The sequence below is a fragment of the Saccopteryx leptura genome, chromosome 1, assembly GCF_036850995.1.
Source record: "Saccopteryx leptura isolate mSacLep1 chromosome 1, mSacLep1_pri_phased_curated, whole genome shotgun sequence".
NCBI lineage: Eukaryota > Metazoa > Chordata > Mammalia > Chiroptera > Emballonuridae > Saccopteryx > Saccopteryx leptura.
This window is the reverse complement of record NC_089503.1, coordinates 54,604,801-54,625,847: the sequence shown is the minus strand read 5'-3', so window position 1 is coordinate 54,625,847 and position 21,047 is coordinate 54,604,801. Positions and strand designations below refer to the sequence as shown.

At 38.1% G+C, this 21,047-nt stretch overlaps 1 protein-coding gene across 3 annotated transcripts in view; it reads left to right on the top strand.

Annotated features, from left to right (window-relative positions):
- Positions 1–21,047, top strand: part of LOC136394117 (E3 ubiquitin-protein ligase TRIM22-like) — a 45,051-nt gene that overhangs the window by 13,786 nt on the left and 10,218 nt on the right. The window contains exons 1-5 of one of the 3 annotated variants that reach the window (XM_066366758.1): positions 10,500–10,624; positions 13,159–13,245; positions 14,664–15,141; positions 15,721–15,816; positions 16,428–16,658. In XM_066366758.1, coding sequence (XP_066222855.1) covers positions 13,220–13,245; positions 14,664–15,141; positions 15,721–15,816; positions 16,428–16,658 — 831 coding nt within the window. In that variant the 5' untranslated portion in view covers positions 10,500–10,624; positions 13,159–13,219. Of the gene's footprint in view, positions 1–10,494; positions 10,625–13,158; positions 13,246–14,663; positions 15,142–15,720; positions 15,817–16,427; positions 16,659–21,047 lie in introns of those variants that run through there. The other 2 variants (XM_066366766.1, XM_066366775.1) reach the window with 2 other exon arrangements.

Genomic DNA, 21,047 nt, shown 5'->3' with positions numbered 1-21,047 from the left:
GCCTTGACTTTGAAATCGGATAGAATTTCATAATCATTCATATAGTGCTTCGTACTGACACTCCTTCAATTAAATTAAATTGTATTGGATTTAGTTTCTCATCAAAAATAAAATTACTAAGATAGCATGATAAGAATCTAGTGGAAATTGATAGTTAGAATGTTTGAACTAATTTTCTCATTTCCTAACACATATACAGTGGTCCAGATTGATGTCAATTAATTTTCTTTGTGATTTGAAATAGTGAATGTTAACAATGAATATTAATGTACTTCAAATATTAGTACTTTTGTTATGCTTTGAAATAAATAATTGATTAAATAATGCATGGTGTTAATCAAATTTTTTGCATAATATGTCTTTTTTTTAAAGTTTCAAATATATGTTATAGTTTTCTAGTATAAAATTTTAGATTGTAATTTATTTCTTCAAAACAGCTTTCTGAGATTGTTATTTAATGACCACATTGCCATTTTTATTGTGGTGAAAACACTTCATGTAAGATCTAACCACATACTTTCTTTTTTTTTTTGGGGGGGGGATAGAGACAGACAGAGAGAGAGAGAAAAGGAACAGATAGAAACAGAAAGACAGAAAGAAAGAGAGATGAGAAGCATCAATTCTTCACTGTGGCACCTTAGTTGTTCATTGATTGCTTTCTCATATGTGCCTTGACAGGGGGCTACAGCAGAGCAAGTGACCTTTTGTTCAGGCCAGCGACCTTTGGGCACAAGGAAGTGACTATGTCTATGATCCCATGCTCAAACTGGTGAACCCACACTCAAACCGAATGTGCCCGCTCTCAAGCCGGAGACCTCTGGGTTTTGAACCTGGGTCTTCTGAATCCCAGCTCATAGCTCTTTCCACTGTGCTACCACTTGATCAGGCTAACAAATTACATTTTTAAGGTGTTCCAGTTCAACAAGTTTAAAGTTTCAATTCTGCAAAATGAATAAGTTCTAAAAATCTACTGTATAACATTCTGCTTATAGTTAACAATACTGTGTTGTCCATTGGGGTTTATTTTGTAGTATCAAAGAAATAATTACTCTTTTAAGTCCTGGAATAGCTTCTGTAGTTGAAGTGAATATACTAGATATAAGTTGATTTGACATTCTTTTCTATTTCTCTAGTAATTCTCTTCATCAGAAATCCTTTTCTCTTCCTGCTAGTTTATTTCTATTTGTCGGGTTTTGGCTCACATTATGACTTACAGTGGCAGAGGCAGCGTCAGCAGTTCCCTATGGGCTCCCTCTGCAATGAGTACTATGTCAGTGTTTCCCTTTCCTGGTCAGCCTCACTGCCTCCAGGCAGGTGAAAGGGCTGCTGTTTTCTCAGGAGTGAGTAAGCCTGTTCCCCTCCAGTGAGACAGGAGGCCACGTGCTACAGGAGTGAGTGTTTCTGCAGCATATGTTCTTGGCATTTCTTAAAATTTATTTTTATTTTACTCATATTATATAGAGAGACAGACAGAGAGAGAGATATCAATTTAATATTTCCCTTGTTTATGTATTCATTGTTTAATTCTTGTAGTCACCAAGGCAAACAGCAACTGAGGCATATCGGTATGACCCTCTAACCAACTGAGCTACCCATACACAACCTGGCATTCTCACTTCCCACTATTCTCAATTTATTTATTAGCTGAAAGCTATAGAAATACTGGGTTACTTGGCCAGTGTCTGTTCTGGTTCCTGACTCACAAGTAATTCTTCAGTTCTCCATTTCTGGAGGACCTGTGGTGGGAAAGTGATTCCAGGATAGATACACCAAGACTCTCTCTCCACACACAACCACCCAAACACACTCACACAGAACTGTCTCTCAGAGACACCAGGGGAACCTGGTCCTCATTCACTCTCCTTTTGATCTCTGCTTTCCTGTCACTCTTTTGCCACAAAAACTGAAGCCATAGCTAATTAAGACAAGCCAGTGCACTGTAGAATTAGACAGCAGGTATCTCTCCAAGGATATTCAGGGATTTTGTTCCCTGTAATGTCCAGGCTTCTAGTTCAAGATGTAAAACACGTTACAAAAAAGTACCATTATTATAAACATAAAACAATGTTTTTCACACTGTGATATTTTTAAAAAATATTAGCATTCACTGCCCCAACTGAAGCCCTCTCCTCACAGAGAATGAAGCCAATAAATAGCTTTTATTTTCTTGGCTTCTTCTAAGAAAAATGTCCTGTGAAAGGATTCTAGGCTGCAAATAAAAAGTTAGCTAACTGTTAAGTGTGGCTTTTCTCATGATGCATGTGTCAGGTCTAAGGTTTTTATTTATGATTTATGATTTTAATTTGTGTTTACATAGATTCAAGTGTCCCACTGAATATATCTCCCATGATCCATTCCCCCTTGGCCGTCCCATACCCTCTCTCCCAATGCCTTTCCCCCTTCACTCCAGGATTTGCTGTACTGTTCTTTATAATGCTATGTTATATATATATATAATTTTATTAATCTCTTTCCCTTCTCTGATCCCATCTTCTCTTCTACTTTTCCTCTGACCACTTTCCCTCTGGTCTCCTTGATCCTGCCTCTCCCTCTGTTCTGTTCCTCAGTTCACATTTCATTGGATTCTTCAAATGAGTGAGACATATGATATTTTTTTTTCTGCATGGTTTATTTCACTTAGCATGATAGTTTCCAAGTCTATCCACATTGTCATGAAAGATAAGACTTTCTTCTTCTTCATGGCTGCGTAGTATTCCATTGTGTTTATGTACCACTGCTTTTTAATCCACTCATCCACTGATGGACACTTGGGCTGTTTCCAGATCTTGGTTATTGTAAATAATGCTGCAATAAACATGGGGGTGCATTTCTTCTTTTGAATCAGTGATTTGATACTCTTAGGTTATATTCCTAAAAGTGGATAGCTGGGTCAAAGGGCAGTTCTATTTTTAATTTTTTGAGGAATCTCTGCACTGTTTTCCACAGTGGCTGCACCAGTCTGCATTCCCACCAGCAGTGCAGGAGGGTTCCCTTTTCTCCACACCCTCGCCAGCACTTATTCTGTATTGTTTTGTTGATGAGCGCCATTCTGACTGGTGTGAGGTGATATCTCATTGTGGTTTTAATTTGCGTTTCTCTAATGATTAGTGATGTTGAATGTTTTTTCATATACCTATTGGCCATCTGTATGTCCTCTTTGGAGAAGTGTCTATTCATTTCTTTTGCTCACTTTTTGATTGTATTGTTTATCTTCCTGGTGTTGAGTTTTACAAGTTCTTTATAAATTTTGGTTATTAACCCCTTATCAGAAATATTGGCAAATATATTCTTCCATTGTGTGGGTTGTCTATTTATTCTGTTAATGGTGTCTTTGGCTATGCAAAAGCTTTTTAGTTTCATATAGTCCCATTTGTTCATCCTGTCCTTTATTACACTTGCCCATAGAGATAAATTAGCAAAAATATTGCGACGAGAGATTTGGTGAGTTTATTGTCTATGTTTTCTTCCAAGATATTTATGGTTTCATGACTTACATTTAAGTATTTAATCCATTTTGAGTTTACTTTTGTGAATGGTGTAAGTTGGTGATCCAGTTTCACTATTTTGCAGGTACCTGTCCAATTTTCCGAACACCATTTGTTAAAGAGACTGTCTTTACTCCATTGTATGATCTTACTTCCTGTGTCAAATATCAATTGTCTGTATAGGTGTGGGTTTATTTCCGGGTTCTGTGTGCTATTCCATTGATTTGTATTCCTGTTCTTATGCCAGTACCAAGCTGTTTTGAGTACAATAGCCTTGAAGTATAACTTGATATCAGGAAGTGTGATACCACCCACTTTTTTTTTTTTTCAGGATTGCTGAGGCTATTTGTGTTATTTTTTGGTGGCATATAAATTTTTGGAATATTTGTTTTATATCTTTGAAGTATGTCATTGGTATTTTAATAAGAACTGCATTGAATTTATAGATTGCTTTGGGTAATATAGACATTTTAATGATATTTATTCTTCCTATTCATGAACATGGTATATGCTTCCACTTGTTTTTATCTCCCTTGATTTCCTTTATCAATGTTTTATAATTTTTCGAGTACAAGTCTTTAACCTCTTTGGTTAAATTTACTCCTAGGTACTTTATTTTTATTTTGTTGCAATAGTGAAGGGGATTGTTTTCTTAATTTCTCTTTCAGACAGTTGTTGGTTTATACAAATGCCACTGATTTCTGAATATTGATTTTATATCCTGCCACCTTGCTGAATTCATTAATCAGGTTCAGTAGTTTTTTGACTGAGACTTTAGGAATTCCTATGAATAGTATCATATTATCAGCAAATAATGATAGTTTTATTTCTTCTTTTCTAAATTGGATGCCTTTTATTTTTTCTGCTTATCTGATTGCTTTGGCTAGGACTTCCAGAACTATGTTTAATAAGAGTGAAAAGGGGCACCCCTGTTCCTGATCTTAAGGAGATTTCTTTTCATTATTGCCCATTGATTATGATGTTGACTTTGGGTTTGTCATAGATGGCCTTTATCATGTTGAGAAATGATCCCTGTATCCCTAATTTGCTGAGAGTTTTGAACATAAATGGGTGCTGGATTTTATCAAATGCTTTTTCTGCATATCTTGATATTATCATGTGATTTTTATCCTTTCTTTTGTTTATGTGTTGAATCATATTGATTGATTTGCAGATATTGTAACAGCCTTATCTTCCTAGAATAAATTCCACTTGATCATGATGTATGATTTTTTTTTCATGTTTTGCTGGATCCGGTTTTGCTAATATATTGTTGAGAATTTTAGCTTCTAAATTCACCAGGGATATTGGTCTATAGTTTTCTTTCTTTGTAGTGTCTTTGTCAGGCCTAAGGATATTTTCTCTCACCCTCTGAACCTCTGAGTGGCAAACACTCTTATAACTGGGGCCTTTGGAGACTGTTGGGACATTAATTTGGAAGATAGATATCTTCAGGATACATTTGAGGGGCTAATGTTAGGTAGAATTTCAGGGAATAAAGAGGTTTCATCCTGCAGATCCACCCATGGAGAATCAACAGGCAGTGGTATCTAGAGCTATCATAAATTGAAGACCAGAAGTTTCTACATCTTGGAGACTTGATATCTCTATTGGCATAGAGACACATGACCTGAATTTAATAATATCAGATTCCAATGATTATCTATATTGATGCAGATTTGTGATGGGAAATCCATTGATCCTGACTGCTACTAATTTCTCCATATTGTCCACTCATGATCTGATTTATGTATCACACATGCAGCCACTGCACTAAGCTTCCCAGTTTTATGAACCTTCCCAGGTAAAGTGACTCAGGGATGAAAATAGAGGTTTTGTTTAGTTTCTCGGGGTAGTTTGGTTTGGGGCATTATTTTGAAGAAATATATTATCTTAAATTTCTAATTATTAATTGGTAGTTCCTGAAACAAAGTTGCCATTCAATATTAGTCTTGAGTCCTACGACTTTATTTAATTCACTTATTAATTTTAGCATGTTTTTCTGGATTCATTTTTATTTTCTAAATAATTTTTATGCCATATGCATATAAAGTTATTTTATTCCTTATTTTTTAATATTTGTATTTTTATTTATTATTTAAACTTATTTTTTAAGATAGAATTCACAGTTCAATGAAGAGTATAAGGAGTGAGTGCTGGTACGTTTTCTTCCTTTTTTTTGGAATTTTTTTTTGAAACATTCCCAATGATAGATAGAGTATATTCTATCATTGGCCACTAAATGTGACGTTAACTGGAGGCTTTTTCTTATTTTCATATTGAATGTTGTGTGATGCTGTTCTTCAAGCATTGAAATGAATTTTCAATGATTAACCTTTTGATTATTATTTAAATCAGCTACTTTAAATGTTATATTTGTTTAATTTTAGTAGTAATCGTGTGGTTTGAGCCTGTTATGTTTTTAATGTCTTTTACAGGTTATTGAAGACTTGTTTATTATTTTCATATTAGGTAATTTTTATTAAGCTATTTTTAATTTTAGTTACACTTTATTTTGTGATCTTGAATTTCTCATGCAGCCACCTTAAATTAGTTTTTTGAGTGATTATAATTTGTAATGTTAGTATTTCCCTTAAAAACAAAAACTGTCTCTTGCTGAGGTCTGACATTTCCTATTTGGTGATTATTGTAAGTATATTTTCTTGTACATAACTCACTCTACATATAATAGCTACTGTGAAATGCTCATTTGTTAAATTCAACATCTGGATTATTGCACAGTTGGTCTCCATTGATTGCCCTTCTTTTGAAAATGGGCCATGTCCTTTATTTTTTTAATATATGTTGAATAATTTTAGATTGTATATAAATCTTTCTCATGGGAATTGTGAATGACATGTAGAGATTTTGGGGTTTTTTTTCCTGAGAAATATTATAGTTTGTTTATTTTTTTTCAGTAGGTTAACGGGGTTGAAGGTAAATTCTAAATTCTCTCCCATATTTTTCAGAAGCTAAAATCTGTGATCAGTTTCATTTATCCTAATTGGTCAGCTTTTCATCTATCTCAAATATGTATACTTCACAGATTCGATCAGAGTTTTTATGTATACATTGGGATTTCATTCTCTCTGGACCTCTCTTTAAAGATGTACACAAGCAAAAATATAATAATTTATGTAAACTGTAACTGAAAAACAAAAATGATGTAAACATGAAAACATTTTAAATAAATATAAATAGAAAATGCAAACAAAAAAAAGAGTTTTAACACTTTGTAGCTGCTGTGGTAGTCCCAAATTAACCTTGTACTTCAGACCAATAAGTCTGTAGGTTGCTAGGTGATAACTGTCTACCCATTACTGATTGAGGTCTGTTTTCAAAGAAAAAGAACATAAAAGTAGGAAAAGCCTTCAATGTTGTCCAAGTGTCTATTTGTTTACTACCCTTTAGATTCTGCCTGCTTTTTCCATTTTCTCTGCTTCCAGATTTAGTGTTCTCTAGTTTAGTTTGGCTATTTTTCTTCCATGTGTGCAAGGCTTATAATATTGATATACATGTTTATGGGGATGTTCTGTCAATTGAACCTCTCCACTTCTGAAATTAGAACCTCACTCTGCCTGCTTTACATATTATAACTGTAAATTGAATTACTGGATACCAGGGTCTCTTGTTACCCATATTGCAAAATTTTCTTGAAAGTAGTTGTACCATTTTGTATTCCCCTATAATTCTAGTGGAGGACAAAATAATATAGAGCATGGTAGTCAATGCAGAGATATTAAGAATAGATGTACATGTAGGTATATTACAGGATTAAAGCGGGAAGGTTTTAGAGAGCTCAGAGTCTGATTGTGCGTGAGCGACAACTACAGCATGAGGGTACTGAGTGCAGTGTTCCAAAGAAATGAGCTCCTTCTTTCCCAAGGACCCCAACTTTGTCCATTACTTCTTTCTATTCCAGTCCTTCCAGAGATGAAACATCTATCATTTTACTCGTCCCCCGTTGAATCTCTGAACTGACCCCACACCCTAGGTCGACATCTTGGAACTCTCCTACGGAGCAATAGATTTTCATTCAGCCCAGGCGATCAGGTCCTGTCAAGAAATCTGAAAACTTGGGCCAGAAGGAAACCTGATCGGCTGCGCTCCCCTCACCACACACATTTTTCTCCAGAGCTTCCGTGGCTCCAGTGCCTGCGAGCTGTGCTCTGGGCTGAGGGGAGAGATGAGGTCTCCTATGCTCCATGCTTTCACTCCAGCCATGGCATCTCCTCTTAGAGAGGAACCTGATGAAATGTCTTCCCCTTTGGCCTGTGGATCTTTAACATTTCCCCATTTGAGGAAACCTTGGTGCACAGTAAAAGGGAATGTGGTTAAAGTGTGGTTAGAAACACATACTAAACACAATTCTGAGTAAAGCTTAACAGAAAATGAAAAACATAAAATGTTATTAAATAATATTTGTCAAAGGAGAATGATAGACATGTTAATTATGTGAGAAGACCAGCTGAATCTCATTATGTGGCACAGTACTCGTGTTCAGAGCAGCAACACTAAATAGAAGCATGGTTTACCCCTCAGATGCTCCATTCAGTTAAAATTATATGTACAGTGATATATCTGTGTATCTATTTGTCATTCCTTATAATCAGCACCTTCTAGTAGATATGAGACCATAAGCTAGAAAATAGAAAATGCCCCTACCTGATTTCACAACACTTACAGTTGTGGGTGTGAGGTGGGAGGCTGGGCTGGAGATTCCCTATGACATAAAGACTAGGCTCTCCCTGCAGTTTCCCTTTTTCCTTCTACTTATTTGTTTTCATTTTCTAACACAGGGTGTAGTAAGTGGTGTCTTACCTTCAAGGGTAACATGTGTTTCAGAGATGACTCCCTGAAATATCCCAGCAAAAGAAGCCCCAGAGAAAGGGCTTATGGAATCTCTATGGACCACAGACCAGACTTATGAACCAGATCTGCACAGAGACCAATAGAGAAGAGACACCTATGCTTGGCCCTGCTCCAGGGTAAAAGTGATACTTTTTGAAATAAAACAATGAAAGCTACAGAAGCTTCATAACCTTATATTTATACTTGTGTGATGATATAAATTTTGGCATGGCTATTTCTAATACACTGTCCTCTCTGGTTTTATGAGCCTTAATGTATAAGAGCTGCCTGGATTTGTAGCTTTTATTTTTTGTATTTAGTAGTCATACAAGATTTCCAAGTTTAAACTCAGAGTTCTGCATTTCCTGAAAAATTCACTAACCTTGCTCGTCTTCTCATTGGACCCTTTCTGCCATTCTGAAACAGAGCTCATCTGAGAGATCAGGGGCAAGAGGAACCCATAGAAAGGATTTCCACAATAAAGGGGCATCTTCACAACATTGCATTAAACAAAATGAGATGCTTGATTGGTATCTGAAAAGATACCAGAAGTGTCATGATAACAAGATCTGAAGACAAACAAAAGAAGAGAAAGTAGCGTTGCCTCATTATCTATTAATTTAACCACTACTCTTCTGTTAAAGACATTGGTGTTCCCTAGAGTGCAAACCTCACTTTTTTCATTTTGTTCCTTTCCTCCTTTTCTCCTTCTTCTTCTTCTTCTTCTTCTTCTTCTTCTTCTTCTTCTTCTTCTTCTTCTTCTTCTTCTTCTTCTTCTTCTTCTTCTTCTTCTCTTTCTTCCTCCCCCCTCCTCCTCCTCCTCCTTCTTCCTCTTCTTCATTACCTCTCGCTTGTCCTTATCTGACTGGCTCTTACTGAATTAAGGATGACTGTGTATTTTTCCTCTACAATTTTTTCTTATACCCTTAAGTGCCTAAGTCATTTCTCAGCACACATGTTTTGAAAGTGCACGGTTCACCAGAATCATTATCATTATCATGATATGAGTTCACTCCTGCCAATTAATACATGATGTTAAATTTGATTCAGAGTCTTCTAGAAAAACAGGACTAATATGTATATACTTCATATAAATGAAGAAGATCGATTATTGAGAAGTTGCTCATGTTGTGATGGTTTTTGAATACTTTCCTGCTTTGCCATCTACAAGATGGAGACCCAGGAAAGCTGGTGGTATAATTTAGTCCAAGTTCAAAAGCTTGAGACCCAAGGCAGTCAGTGGTGTAGGTCCTAGTCCAAGGGCAGGAGAAAACCTGTACCCCATGTCAAAGAGGCAGACAGGAAACAAAAGGACCACATTCTTTCTTTCTTCCTCTGCCCTTATTTTCTGCTCTGGTCCCCATTTTATTTTACTGACCCATAGATTCAAATGTTAATCTCATCTGGAAACAACACCCTGACAGACAAACCCAGAAGTAATGTTTAATCTGGATATACTGTGGCTTGTCACGTTGACTCATGAAATTATTCATCACAAAATCGTTTCTGTTTCATTTTTTATGTGAGGTCTACAAAGATTATATGATAAATAGTGTTAGAGATGATTGCTCAACAAATGACACTTGTTGTAGTTTAATCTTTATAGTTCATTAAAAAAAAGTGTCATATTGTTTATATGGAATCCCGGTTCTGAAAGAGAATCTAAGTGCTACTCATTCTGTGATGGCCCCTCTGACTGACCACCTGAGGCAATTTCAAACTTGGGAAGCCATTTCCCCTCAATTACCTAAAAGGACACAAATTGGCAGATTCACTGATCTTAGCTGACAGATACAGGACAAAGACAGCTGCCGGTATCACTGCCTCAGGTGAGCCCTCAAAGTGGGTCCTCACTGTGGTAAAGGAGGGATTCTGTTTCCTCTTCATTACATCGCATTTGTGAGAAAACAAGGTGAGATTAACTTGTGTGAAATTACACTGGATACGTAAGCTTAGTTCTCCAAAGGGTAAATAACTTTGAGAACCACGAGAACAGGTTCTGGGAGCAGAACTGAGATATGACTAAGAATGTAATCACTGGCCCATCTGACACAGGCACAAAGCCTTGGTATTTCTCAGGGGCTGTACACGAAGGCCTCCCATTGGTCCTTAGATTTGTTACTTCCCTGCCCCTCCCCTAAGAACTTAACTTTCATTTTCACTCTGCTCTTCGGGATCCTCTTTGTTAACATCAGGCCTCTGGTTTGAGAGTGTGTCCTCACCACATCTGCCCCTCCTGCTGGATTTCCAGAACAAGTGAATAGGCCTTTGTGCTCAGAAGATTGGAGGTGAGTTTCCCTTTGCTGTCTGTGCTCTACCTGGGGGATTGTAGCCAGCCAAGCCAGTTCTTTCAGACCCTGGGCTATGGAAATGCACCTCGTCCCACCCCAGCCACCAGAGCCAAGTACTCAATGTGCATCCCTTGTGAGAACTGCCTGGGCTCAGAGGGGGCCGTGGACACAGAAGGGGCTCTAGTAGTTTTGATTGTGTGGCAGGGATGATGAACCTGGAAGGTGTAGGGGGCCCAGGCATTCCTAGTCAGCTCTGGCTGAGCAGCTGCAGCAGGAAACAGGGAGGTCTCCTAGAACCTAGAGGCTTTGACAGGTTCGAGAGAGAAGCAGCCCTGTAATGACAATGTAAGGGGTGTATCACCAACATCACCCCCACCTCCCAAGTACCAGCCTAAGATGGGAGTCCCGCAGGAGATGAATCTCCTTCATACATAATCCAGATATTTCTCAAGGTTCTGCTTTTCTGCTTTTAAGAGAGGAATCTCCTGTTTCTCCATACCTCTAGTGTTCTCATGGGCATAAGCCATGTTGGATTTTAAGGACAGACAATTTGTAGGCTCAGCTTTCTGGTGCAGTATGCCAGGGTTAGGGGACATAATGTGAGGCACAAACCCATTGGTTCTCAAGCATGGTCTAGGGCTTAGGCATCTGTGATATCCCTCCAGCACAGACACCACTCATGTTCCCACACCCATCTTCCTGCCCACTGTGGAGCACTGGAGTCACTCACAGCTCAGGTTGGGATCCCTGTATGTGTGAGGGCTCAAGTTGCTATTCTGTGTCCTGTGGCAGCAGCAGCTTTGATTTTAGTTCCTTGACATGAAAATAACTTTTTCAGCCCCAAGGCAGAATGCATGCTCCACTCCACCCTCCTCTATAGGTCTTGAAGGGTCTCAGGATGGTTGGATCTTGAGTGGGATCAGAATAAATAGAAGCCATACCCCATGTTTGGAAAACAGCTTCAGACTTAAAATAGGGGAAATATTACGTGATCCCTACCCATGACACAATGACTACTTCTGATCCAGATGTTCCTCAGAGCTAATACTGGATCACATTTTCTGTAGCCAGGTTTTAACTGCAAATAACTTCTGGACTATATTCAGTGTCTGGACCATGATCTGGAATACACTTCCCATTCTCCTTCAGCTTATTCCTTATCAGGTCTTCTTCATGTATGATGACCATGGCAATGGAAGACAGTGTTTGTAGGTCTAAATTTTTTTCTGTGTAACCTTTCTAAGATTTGCCTCCAGAGCACAGAGCAAAGGAAAAACTAATTTTCTTTCTTATACTGAATATCTTTCTTTTACCATCACACTTTGGCAACCATCAAGACAAGGGAGTTGTGGAGGGAAATACCGGGAAGAGGGGATGCATTCAGGGTGACACTAGAATCTATGTAAACACAATACATTAAATTAAAAAAATACTGTTTCTTTTTTAATTAAAAAAAAGAGACATGGATATCTGCATAACTATTGAGATTTCTTTCTTTCTTTCTCTCTTTCTTTCTTTTTTTTCTTTCTTTCTTGGTTTCTTTCTTTCTTGCTTTATTGTGTAACCGGAAAACAAAGCTGGATTCAGGGTTACCCCACACTTAATGCCAATAAAGAGAGACAAACATCGAGTAGGTGTAAGGTTGTTGTCAATTTCAAATTGCGTCAATTTCAAATTGCAGCAATTTGAGAAGGCAGATGACTCCTGTCCAAAAGCACTGCCTTAACACTTTTTGGTGTTGGTGGTTTTTATATCGTCCAGGGGCTGTTAATAATGGTGTAAGGGGCTAAAGAAAAAAAGAAAAAAGTCCATGCAGTTACTCACATAACAAAATGCAGAAAGGGGCAATTTAGCTGCAGGAAAATCTCTGCCAGTTCTTCTGATGTTAATACAGGTCCAATCAGCAAGGTCCTGTCTGGTGTCCTTGGTCAGTCTTCAAGGCAGCAGGGCAGGTATCGTCCAGGAACAGGTAGGTCCTGGCACCTCTGAACTGTCTGTGAAAAGACTCTCTGTTTTCTTAGGATACAAAGTAAAGATTAAAGATTGGTGAGTTAAGTTTCTAATTAATTTGTAAGCCTTGACTTTCCACAGTAAACCCCGTGACTAGGTTTTTATAAACAACTTTTGTGATTTCAACTCCCCTAATTGTCAGGTCCTTCTCCATTGTAAACTTTCCCTGACATTTCTGGAAAGATAAACTTTTTGCTACATTTCAAAGTAAAGGCCAGGAAGAGAGAATAGCAAGCAGATTAAGTAGTTCTTAACCTTACATATCGCCTATTTCTTACAACTGTAAAACTACTATTACTGAAGTTTAATTTCTAACTTTCAGGTTCCTGAGCCTAGACTGTGTCCATAAGGCCATAATGAGTCCAGGTGGGAGAGTGATTTTCACTGTGTTACCGCTCTGTGACACCTTCTCTGGCTGACCGCCAACAGTCTTTCCAGTTTGTATGGACATTACTATACGTGTGACCTGATAAGACATAAATGAATAAAAGCAAAATAAGCATTTGTGTTAGTTTTTTTAGGGCTACCATAAAAGCCGTGTTAGTTAATGAGAATAAGATGAAAAACTGAAATCAAGAATAAATGTTTTTCATGGGAGAGAAAGACAGGTGAGATGAACTAAATAACAGCATGAGAAGTAAAATAATTCAGACAAAAGAAACCATGTATTTTGATTCCATTGTTATGAATTGATCGGTAAAGGTAATTTATAAAAACCTAAGGGAGTTAATCATAGACTAAGGCTCAAGGTCAGAATGGGAGTGCCTGCTAATGTCATTAGTTTTGTTTCCAAGAAATAAGTAAATCTAATTCTATAATTAGAATGTGGTGATAGTTCCTGTTTCATAAACATACTAGAAATTATTGTATTCTAAAAATGATTGCATGTGATTTAAATACAGCTCAATGAAACTTTTAAGATAAAGTCAGTCATGGAAGAGGGAAGAGCACGTGTAAAAGCCCAGGGGGCTGCAGTGGGCTGTGTTTGGGGAGGGAAAGAATAGGCAGGACTAATGATGAGAGGCACAGACCTCTTGGCAGAAAGGGTCTTCACTTGTCCTCCTATGCAGTAGAAGAAAATAGCAGCTATTGCCTTGATGAGATACAAATCATTATGCGACATGAACTAAGAATAAAGTGCCAGAAATCACTCAGAAGAGCCCTTTTCATTCCTTCACTGACCTATTCTTCTTTTCACTCACCTTTCCTTTATTTATTGAATAGTAATGTTTGTTGTAAAGCCAATGGCCACGGCCACTATCACAGTCACCTGGCCCATGCAGGTTCGCATTGGATTCGGACAGTCAGTAAAGAAACAACGGAGCCAAAAACTGATGGGCCATTATCTTTAATCCTAGCTTGCACCCAGCGGGCAAGTAAAAACACACACTGGGCTCCAAAACCCACTCACATTCAGTTCTCACAAAGCTACTGACTTATTCAAATTTCCTAGAATCAAAGGTTTCTAGCTCACCAGACTTATTCACCTCTGTTCCCCATCTCCTTCCTTCTCCCTGCACAAACTCTGCACAAACTGGCTTCTCACTCGGCACTCCGCCATCTTGGCTGCTTTTCCTGGCCTCCTCCATGTGGCCTTTCTCTGCTCTCTAATGTTAATCTCAGGAACCAAGAGAGCAAGCTCCTGTTCTGCCCCCATTTTATAGTGTAGAAATAAAAACCTTTAATCCAATATACAAAGGAAGTCTCTAATACAAAGTCACTTATCTGAGGCAGAACTGGATTCCTCAATGTAGTGCACCACCCAGATCATGCAATCAGTCAAGGTTGTGGGGAAAAGCTTAGTCTTAAAACCAAGCCCCAGGCTACAATGACCCAGCCTGCCCAAAGCCCGCCCCCAACACACATTAATATCACCTGGGCGACAACTTCCATGTGGGCAGCGCCATCTTTAACAAAGTGAGCATAATATATTTTATCTGCCCAACATTTGTCCATAAAAATATCTGCACAATTGGTGTCCTTTCTATTCCTGGTTTTAAAACTCTGCTCGCTTCAATATTCTCAGCCTTGAAGGAGTGAGCAAGGAAAGCTTCTGGAGCCAGGACAGGAAGAAGGAGGGGCACATGACAACGGAATTTCCATCACAAGAGAACATAATGGATGAGGTGACCTGCCCCATCTGCATGCAGCTCCTGACAGAACCTGTGAGCCTGAACTGTGGCCACAACTTTTGCCAAGGCTGTATCACTACAAACAGATGGTCAGTGAGCTACCTAGGAGCAGGATATTGCTGTCCTGTGTGCAAGAACCCGTACCAGCCTTGGAACCTCTGGCCTAATGGGCAGCTAGCCAGCAGAGTGGAAGAAATCAGGGAATACAGCATGAAGGCAGACCAGTGGCAGGGAGGAGATCACTGTGAAGAACATGGTGAAAGTTACGATATATTCTGTAAGGAGGATGGGAAAGCCATTTGCCAGCTTTGTGTCCAGGAGCACCAAGGTCACCAAATGTCCCCCATGGAGGAGGTGGTCAAGGAATGTCAGGTAAGCCTCAGAGTGTGGAACATTACCTGAAGTGAAACATTCACTTTTTGGTCCTATTTTTTCTCTTTGTCATTGTAGAACTGAGCCTTGCACTCTCTTTTCACACCTCTCGATCAGCTTCTGAGACCTGAAGCATAATACTTTGCATTCTTTCATTTTCTTTAAGAATCCACAGAGACCACATGACCTTAGAAAAGAGAAATTCTATGAGTAAGAGTGCTTCCCAGGATGATTACTGAATGCTCCTCTAAATAGACAGAATTCCTAAGAGCAGGGTTGGTTAATGTGTTAAAAGTATATTTACTTGAGGAAACAGAAAAGAAATTTACTTTCTGCAGGATCAGTACCTGCTCCAGGAAGGGAGCGATGAGAGCTACTCTTGGTTAAGGACTGTAACTTCCATCACCTGGGGAAAGAACACATTCACCTCCTCAAGTTTCTCTCTGCATCCTCAGTCTGACTGCCAGTTTCATTTCTGAAACTAGTCTCTTCTGAGATGAGCTTGATATCTGCTCCATTTTTCCTGTATCCAGGTGCTGAGAAAGCTCAGGTCTTGACTTGGGGGATTCTTTCTCACAGGAGAAGCTCATAGAAGGTCAGAACAGGCTGATGCAGGAGCTGCTTGAAGCTGAGGAGTTGGACGCTGACATCAGAGAAGAGAGAGCTACCTGGAAGGTAGGATGAGGCTCCTGAGGGAGTTCTGAGACAGGGAGCTGGGCAGCACCCAGGTCCAATCACAATGAAGCCCCTTTTACATTGTTACATCAGAATTAATAAGTCCATGGACTTTTGATTATTCCTCATTCAATTCCTACTTATTGAGGATTGCTGGCTACAGAATAGACATTTCCAAATTGAGAGCAACTATTTCGAGACAAAGGTATAGAAGGAAGCAGTGTAAAGCGATTCATGAGTCCAGTGTTTCATTTCCTTCATCAAGTTTGAGGCTCTGATACTTCCAGAGAACACATTAAAATAGTCCCAGGGTTTCTTGTTTCCTGTGCAATGTGGTGTGATTCTCCAGGACAGATGTCTGCTATCCAACCCTCATCCATGTAGCACCTGTGTTTCTTGGTGGGCCTTCATAAAGTAGACTCTAGTAAATTGCTTTGGGAGCAGCTCAAAGGAAAATAGCAGGAAATGTTTTTCCAAGGAATTGCTCATTTCTTTTTCCTACTAAGAGTCTGAGGAATTTAGTTACAGGTATTGGCTTGGCTCCCAGGTCCTTAAAAATTAGGCCTTCAGCCAGACAGACTGACTGCATCTTTCTCTTCTCATCCTCACAGAATTGTATGCAGGCTGAGAGAGAGAGGATTCTGAAAGGATTTGAGGAAATGAGGGGCATCCTGGACAGAGAGGAGCAGAGGGAGCTGCAGAAGCTGGAGGAGGATGACGTGCTTGTGCTGGACAACTTGGCAGTGGCGAGAGACCAGCTGGCGGTGCAGAGGCGGTACATGTGCGAGCTCGGCTCAGATCTCCAGCGCCATATGTATGAATCATCTCTAGACACGGTGCAGGTAAGACTTGGGATATCTATCCTACATATGAGATTTGGGGTAACCCAGATACTATGTCCCCTCTCCTTCCAGGTCCCTGCACTTTCATCCTTATTAAAAGGTTCCTTCGAGCACTCAGTGCTTCTCCTTGTCATTTATTTCAGGGCTCATTGGGAAATTCAATGTGTAAATGGCAAGAGATGTTCCCATTATTTTTATTTAAGAAAAGGCTGTGCAAAAGTTTGAGAGAAGATTGTGTATAAGTTTCCATTGTCTATGATCTAACATCTGTAAGGCATTTCTTTATTATGCTCCATCAACAACTCACATCCTCTGTTATGTTTGATTTGGTTGTTTTTTTATTGAGGGGTGGCAAATGTAATGATAGACTAATACCTTAGTGAGGGTTGAACTCTTATCAATCTGTGTGTGCTTGTGTATATGTGTGTTTTTGTGTTTCTCTTTCTTTCTTTCTCTATCTTTGTGTGTATGTTGTTTGTGTGTGCCATGGCCAGGGAAGGACTGAAGAAAAACTTATAAGAACTTGTCAAATGGATTTTAGCTACTATGAATATTTAACACTTTTTTCATGCAATTAACTGCAGGACTGTGATTTTAGGCTATGAAACATATTGGGAAACTCAGGAAATTTCTCTTTTTATTATTTTATTTTTTGAATTCTTGCCATACACCGTTGCTGTCTAAACAAGAATTTCTTAACTTTGGTTCCAATACTGGAGCAATCAAATTTCATCTGCCTGATCTTTATTTCTGCCTTAAAAATACATATTTCTTGAACTTTAAATTACATTAATAATCTACCTATTGCAAGTGTACAATTCAAAAGTTTTAGTAAATATATGGAGTTGTTAAACCAGGTACAAACTCAGTTCAACATTTGTTTAAAAGATTCTCCCTACTTCCACTCATAATTTTGGCAATATGTCATAAATTAATTTACTCTCGATGTTAGGATATGTTTCTGGATTATTCTCTCTCACATGAAGCTTTGTATTTTTTCACTGATACTCTAAGCTCTGATTACTGTGGCTTCGTGGAACATTTTAAAATTGGGTAATCTTCCAACTTTGTTTTCTTTATCAAAATTGTTTGTAAAATGTGAAAGAATTCTATTCAAATCTATTTGAAATCAATTCATTTGAAGCCAGTTGTTTACTGTGGAGACCATTTTAAGCACCTCTGTCCCAAGGACCTTTTGGAGAATTCTACTGCCATCTAATGGGGAGAACCAGAGATGTTGCTTTCTAGATGCAAAGCACCCATTACAATGACCTGGACCAGAAATGCTGTCCTTTGTCCATTAAATTTTCTATGAGAATTTTTGTCTATCTTGTTAATTTTATTTAAATCCTGCTGGTATTTGTATAAAGTGAGGAGACGGCAGTCAGCCAAGGGGTGATCTATATGAGACAGTTGTATTTCTATCCAACCCCATTTAATTACTTTTTATCTTTCCTTCTTTGTTAAATATCTCTTGAATTAACCTTTCAGGAACTAAATTTACCCTCAGTAAATCTAGTTAGCTATGATTGATAAACATTAGTATCATCAGGGATGTATCAGTATCTCAAATCTCAGTAAATCAACATATTCAATTTGTATCAGTTCATCATTGATGCAATAATTATTTTAAAATATGCACCTGGCCCAAATTAGAGTAATAATTTTATACTTGATCTTAGCCAAAAGGCCGAGAAGCAATAAGGTAATAATTTATATGGCTTAAAAATTTATTGTTATGACTAGAAAGAGAAATCCTCTTCTCTGCTAGGTAATATATCAGGTATTATTATTTAACCGGGATATTCAAATTGATGCCTTATAAAGTATGAAAAGAAAGAACAGATAAAAAATAGAGTACTAAGAAGAAAGAACTGGCCTTGATCAGTTTGCTCAGTGGATAGAGCGTCAGCCTGACGTACAAATATCCCGGGTGCGGCCCCTGTCAGGGCTAAATTAGAAGCCACCATCTGCTTCTCACTCGCTTCCTCTATCCTTTCTCTCTCTCTCTTCCCCTATTGCAACCAGTGGCTCCTTTGACCAGAACTTCAGCTCAGGTGCTGATTCAGCATTGGCCTCAGATGGGGGTTGCCAGGTGGATCGTGGTCAGGATGCATGCGGGAGTCTGTCTCTCTATCTCCTCTCCTGTCACTTGAAAAAAGAAAGAAAGAAAAAAGGAAAAAAAAGGAGAATAAAAAAGAACAAATCTTAATGACAAAATTACCCCTAAAATTGTAGCTATGATAAAAGTTATACTTGCACCCCAAGTTTCTCCTTTATCTTTTAAATTTAAGACAGTTTTAGCTATAATTAAGTTATTTTCAGAATAAACAAAAATCTTAATACAGACAGTAAGAACATTTTACAGACATATAGTCACAGGTGGCCAAGGCTTTGCTGTTATAAAAGAGTTTAGACGAAAGGGGAGTATATTTTTGCTCTAAAAAATGCAGCAAATAATGTTAGGATTAGGATAAGTATATGGCTAAAAAAAAGCTGAGAATATGTACTAGACTGGCTTAATACAATATAGGGATTATGGGTAAAATATACTTTTTAAGACAGTGATGAAGTCGATATTGGTCTGGACAATAAAATGAAAATGGATGAGAGTCAATTACATTTTAGACTCTCTCTGCTTCTGATTCCTGCAACTTATTTCATGCTTAAAAATTAATATGATTTTTTTGAATAGTGTGTAGAACATATAGAGTGAATAGAGAGTGATTGGAGAAACATTTTCTTTTTTTTTTTTTTTTTTTTTCTTTTTTTTTTTTTTTTTTTTTTTTTTAATAATTTTATTTTTTTAATGGGGTGACATCAATAAATCAGGATACATATATTCAAAGATAACAAGTCCAGGTTATCTTGTCGTTCAATTATGTTGCATACCCACCACCCAAAGTCAGATTGTCCTCTGTCACCTTCTATCTTGTTTTCTTTGTGCCCCTCCCCACCCCCTATCCCTCTCCCATTCCCCCCTCCCCCCCCCCGAACCACCACACTCTTATAAATGTCTCTTAGTTTCACTATTATGTCCCACCTACGTATGGAATAATACAGTTCCTGTTTTTTTCTGATTTACTTATTTCGCTTCGTATCATGTTATCAAGATCCCACCATTTTGCTGTAAATGTTCCGATGTCATCATTTCTTATGGCTGAGTAGTATTCCATAGTGTATATGTGCCACATCTTCTTTATCCAGTCATCTATTGATGGGCTTTTTGGTTGTTTCCATGTCCTGGCCACTGTGAACAATGCTGCAATAAACATGGGGCTGCATGTGTCTTTACGTATCAATGTTTCTGAGTTTTTGGGATATATACCCAGTAGAGGGATTGCTGGGTCATAAGGTAGTTCTATTTTCAGTTTTTTGAGGAACCACCATACTTTCTTCCATAATGGTTGTACTACTTTACATTCCCACCAACAGTGTATGAGGGTTCCTTTTTCTCCACAGCCTCTCCAACATTTGCTGTTACCTGACTTGCTAATAACAGCTAATCGAACAGGTGTGAGGTGGTATCTCATTGCCGTTTTGATTTGCATTTCTCTAATAGCTAAAGAAGATGAGCATCTTTTCATATATCTGTTGGCCATTTGTATTTCTTCCTGGGAGAAGTGTCTATTCATATCCTCTTCCCATTTTTTTATTGGATTGTTTGTTTGTTTGTTGTTGAGTTTTATGAGTTCTTTGTATATTTTGGATATTAGGCCCTTATCTGAGCTGTCGTTTGAAAAAATCATTTCCCATTTAGTTGGCTTTCTGTTTATTTTGTTATCAGTTTCTCTTGCTGAGCAAAAACTTCTTAGTCTGATGTAGTCCCATTCATTAATTTTTGCCTTCACTTCTCTTGCCATTGGAGTCAAATTCATAAAATGCTCTTTAAAACCCAGGTCCCTGAGTTGAGTACCTATGTCTTCTTCTATGTACTTAATTGTTTCAGGTCTTATGTTTAGATCTTTGATCCATTTTGAGTTAATTTTTGTACAGGGGGAGAGACTGTAGTCCAGTTTCATTCTTTTGCATGTGGCTTTCCAGTTTTCCCAGCACCATTTATTGAAGAGGCTTTCTTTTCTCCATTGTGTGTTGTTGGCCCCTTTATCAAAAATTATTTGACTATATATATGTGGTTTTATTTCTGGACTTTCTATTCTGTTCCATTGGTCTGAGTGTCTATTTTTCTGCCAATACCATGCTGTTTTGATTGTCGTGGCCCTATAATAGAGTTTGAAGTCAGGTATTGAAATGCCCCCAGCTTCATTCTTTTTCTTTAGGATTGCTTTGGCTATTCGGGGTTTTTTATAGTTCCATATAAATCTGATGATTTTTTGCTCTATTTCTTTAAAAAATGTCATTGGAAGTTTGATGGGAATTGCATTAAAT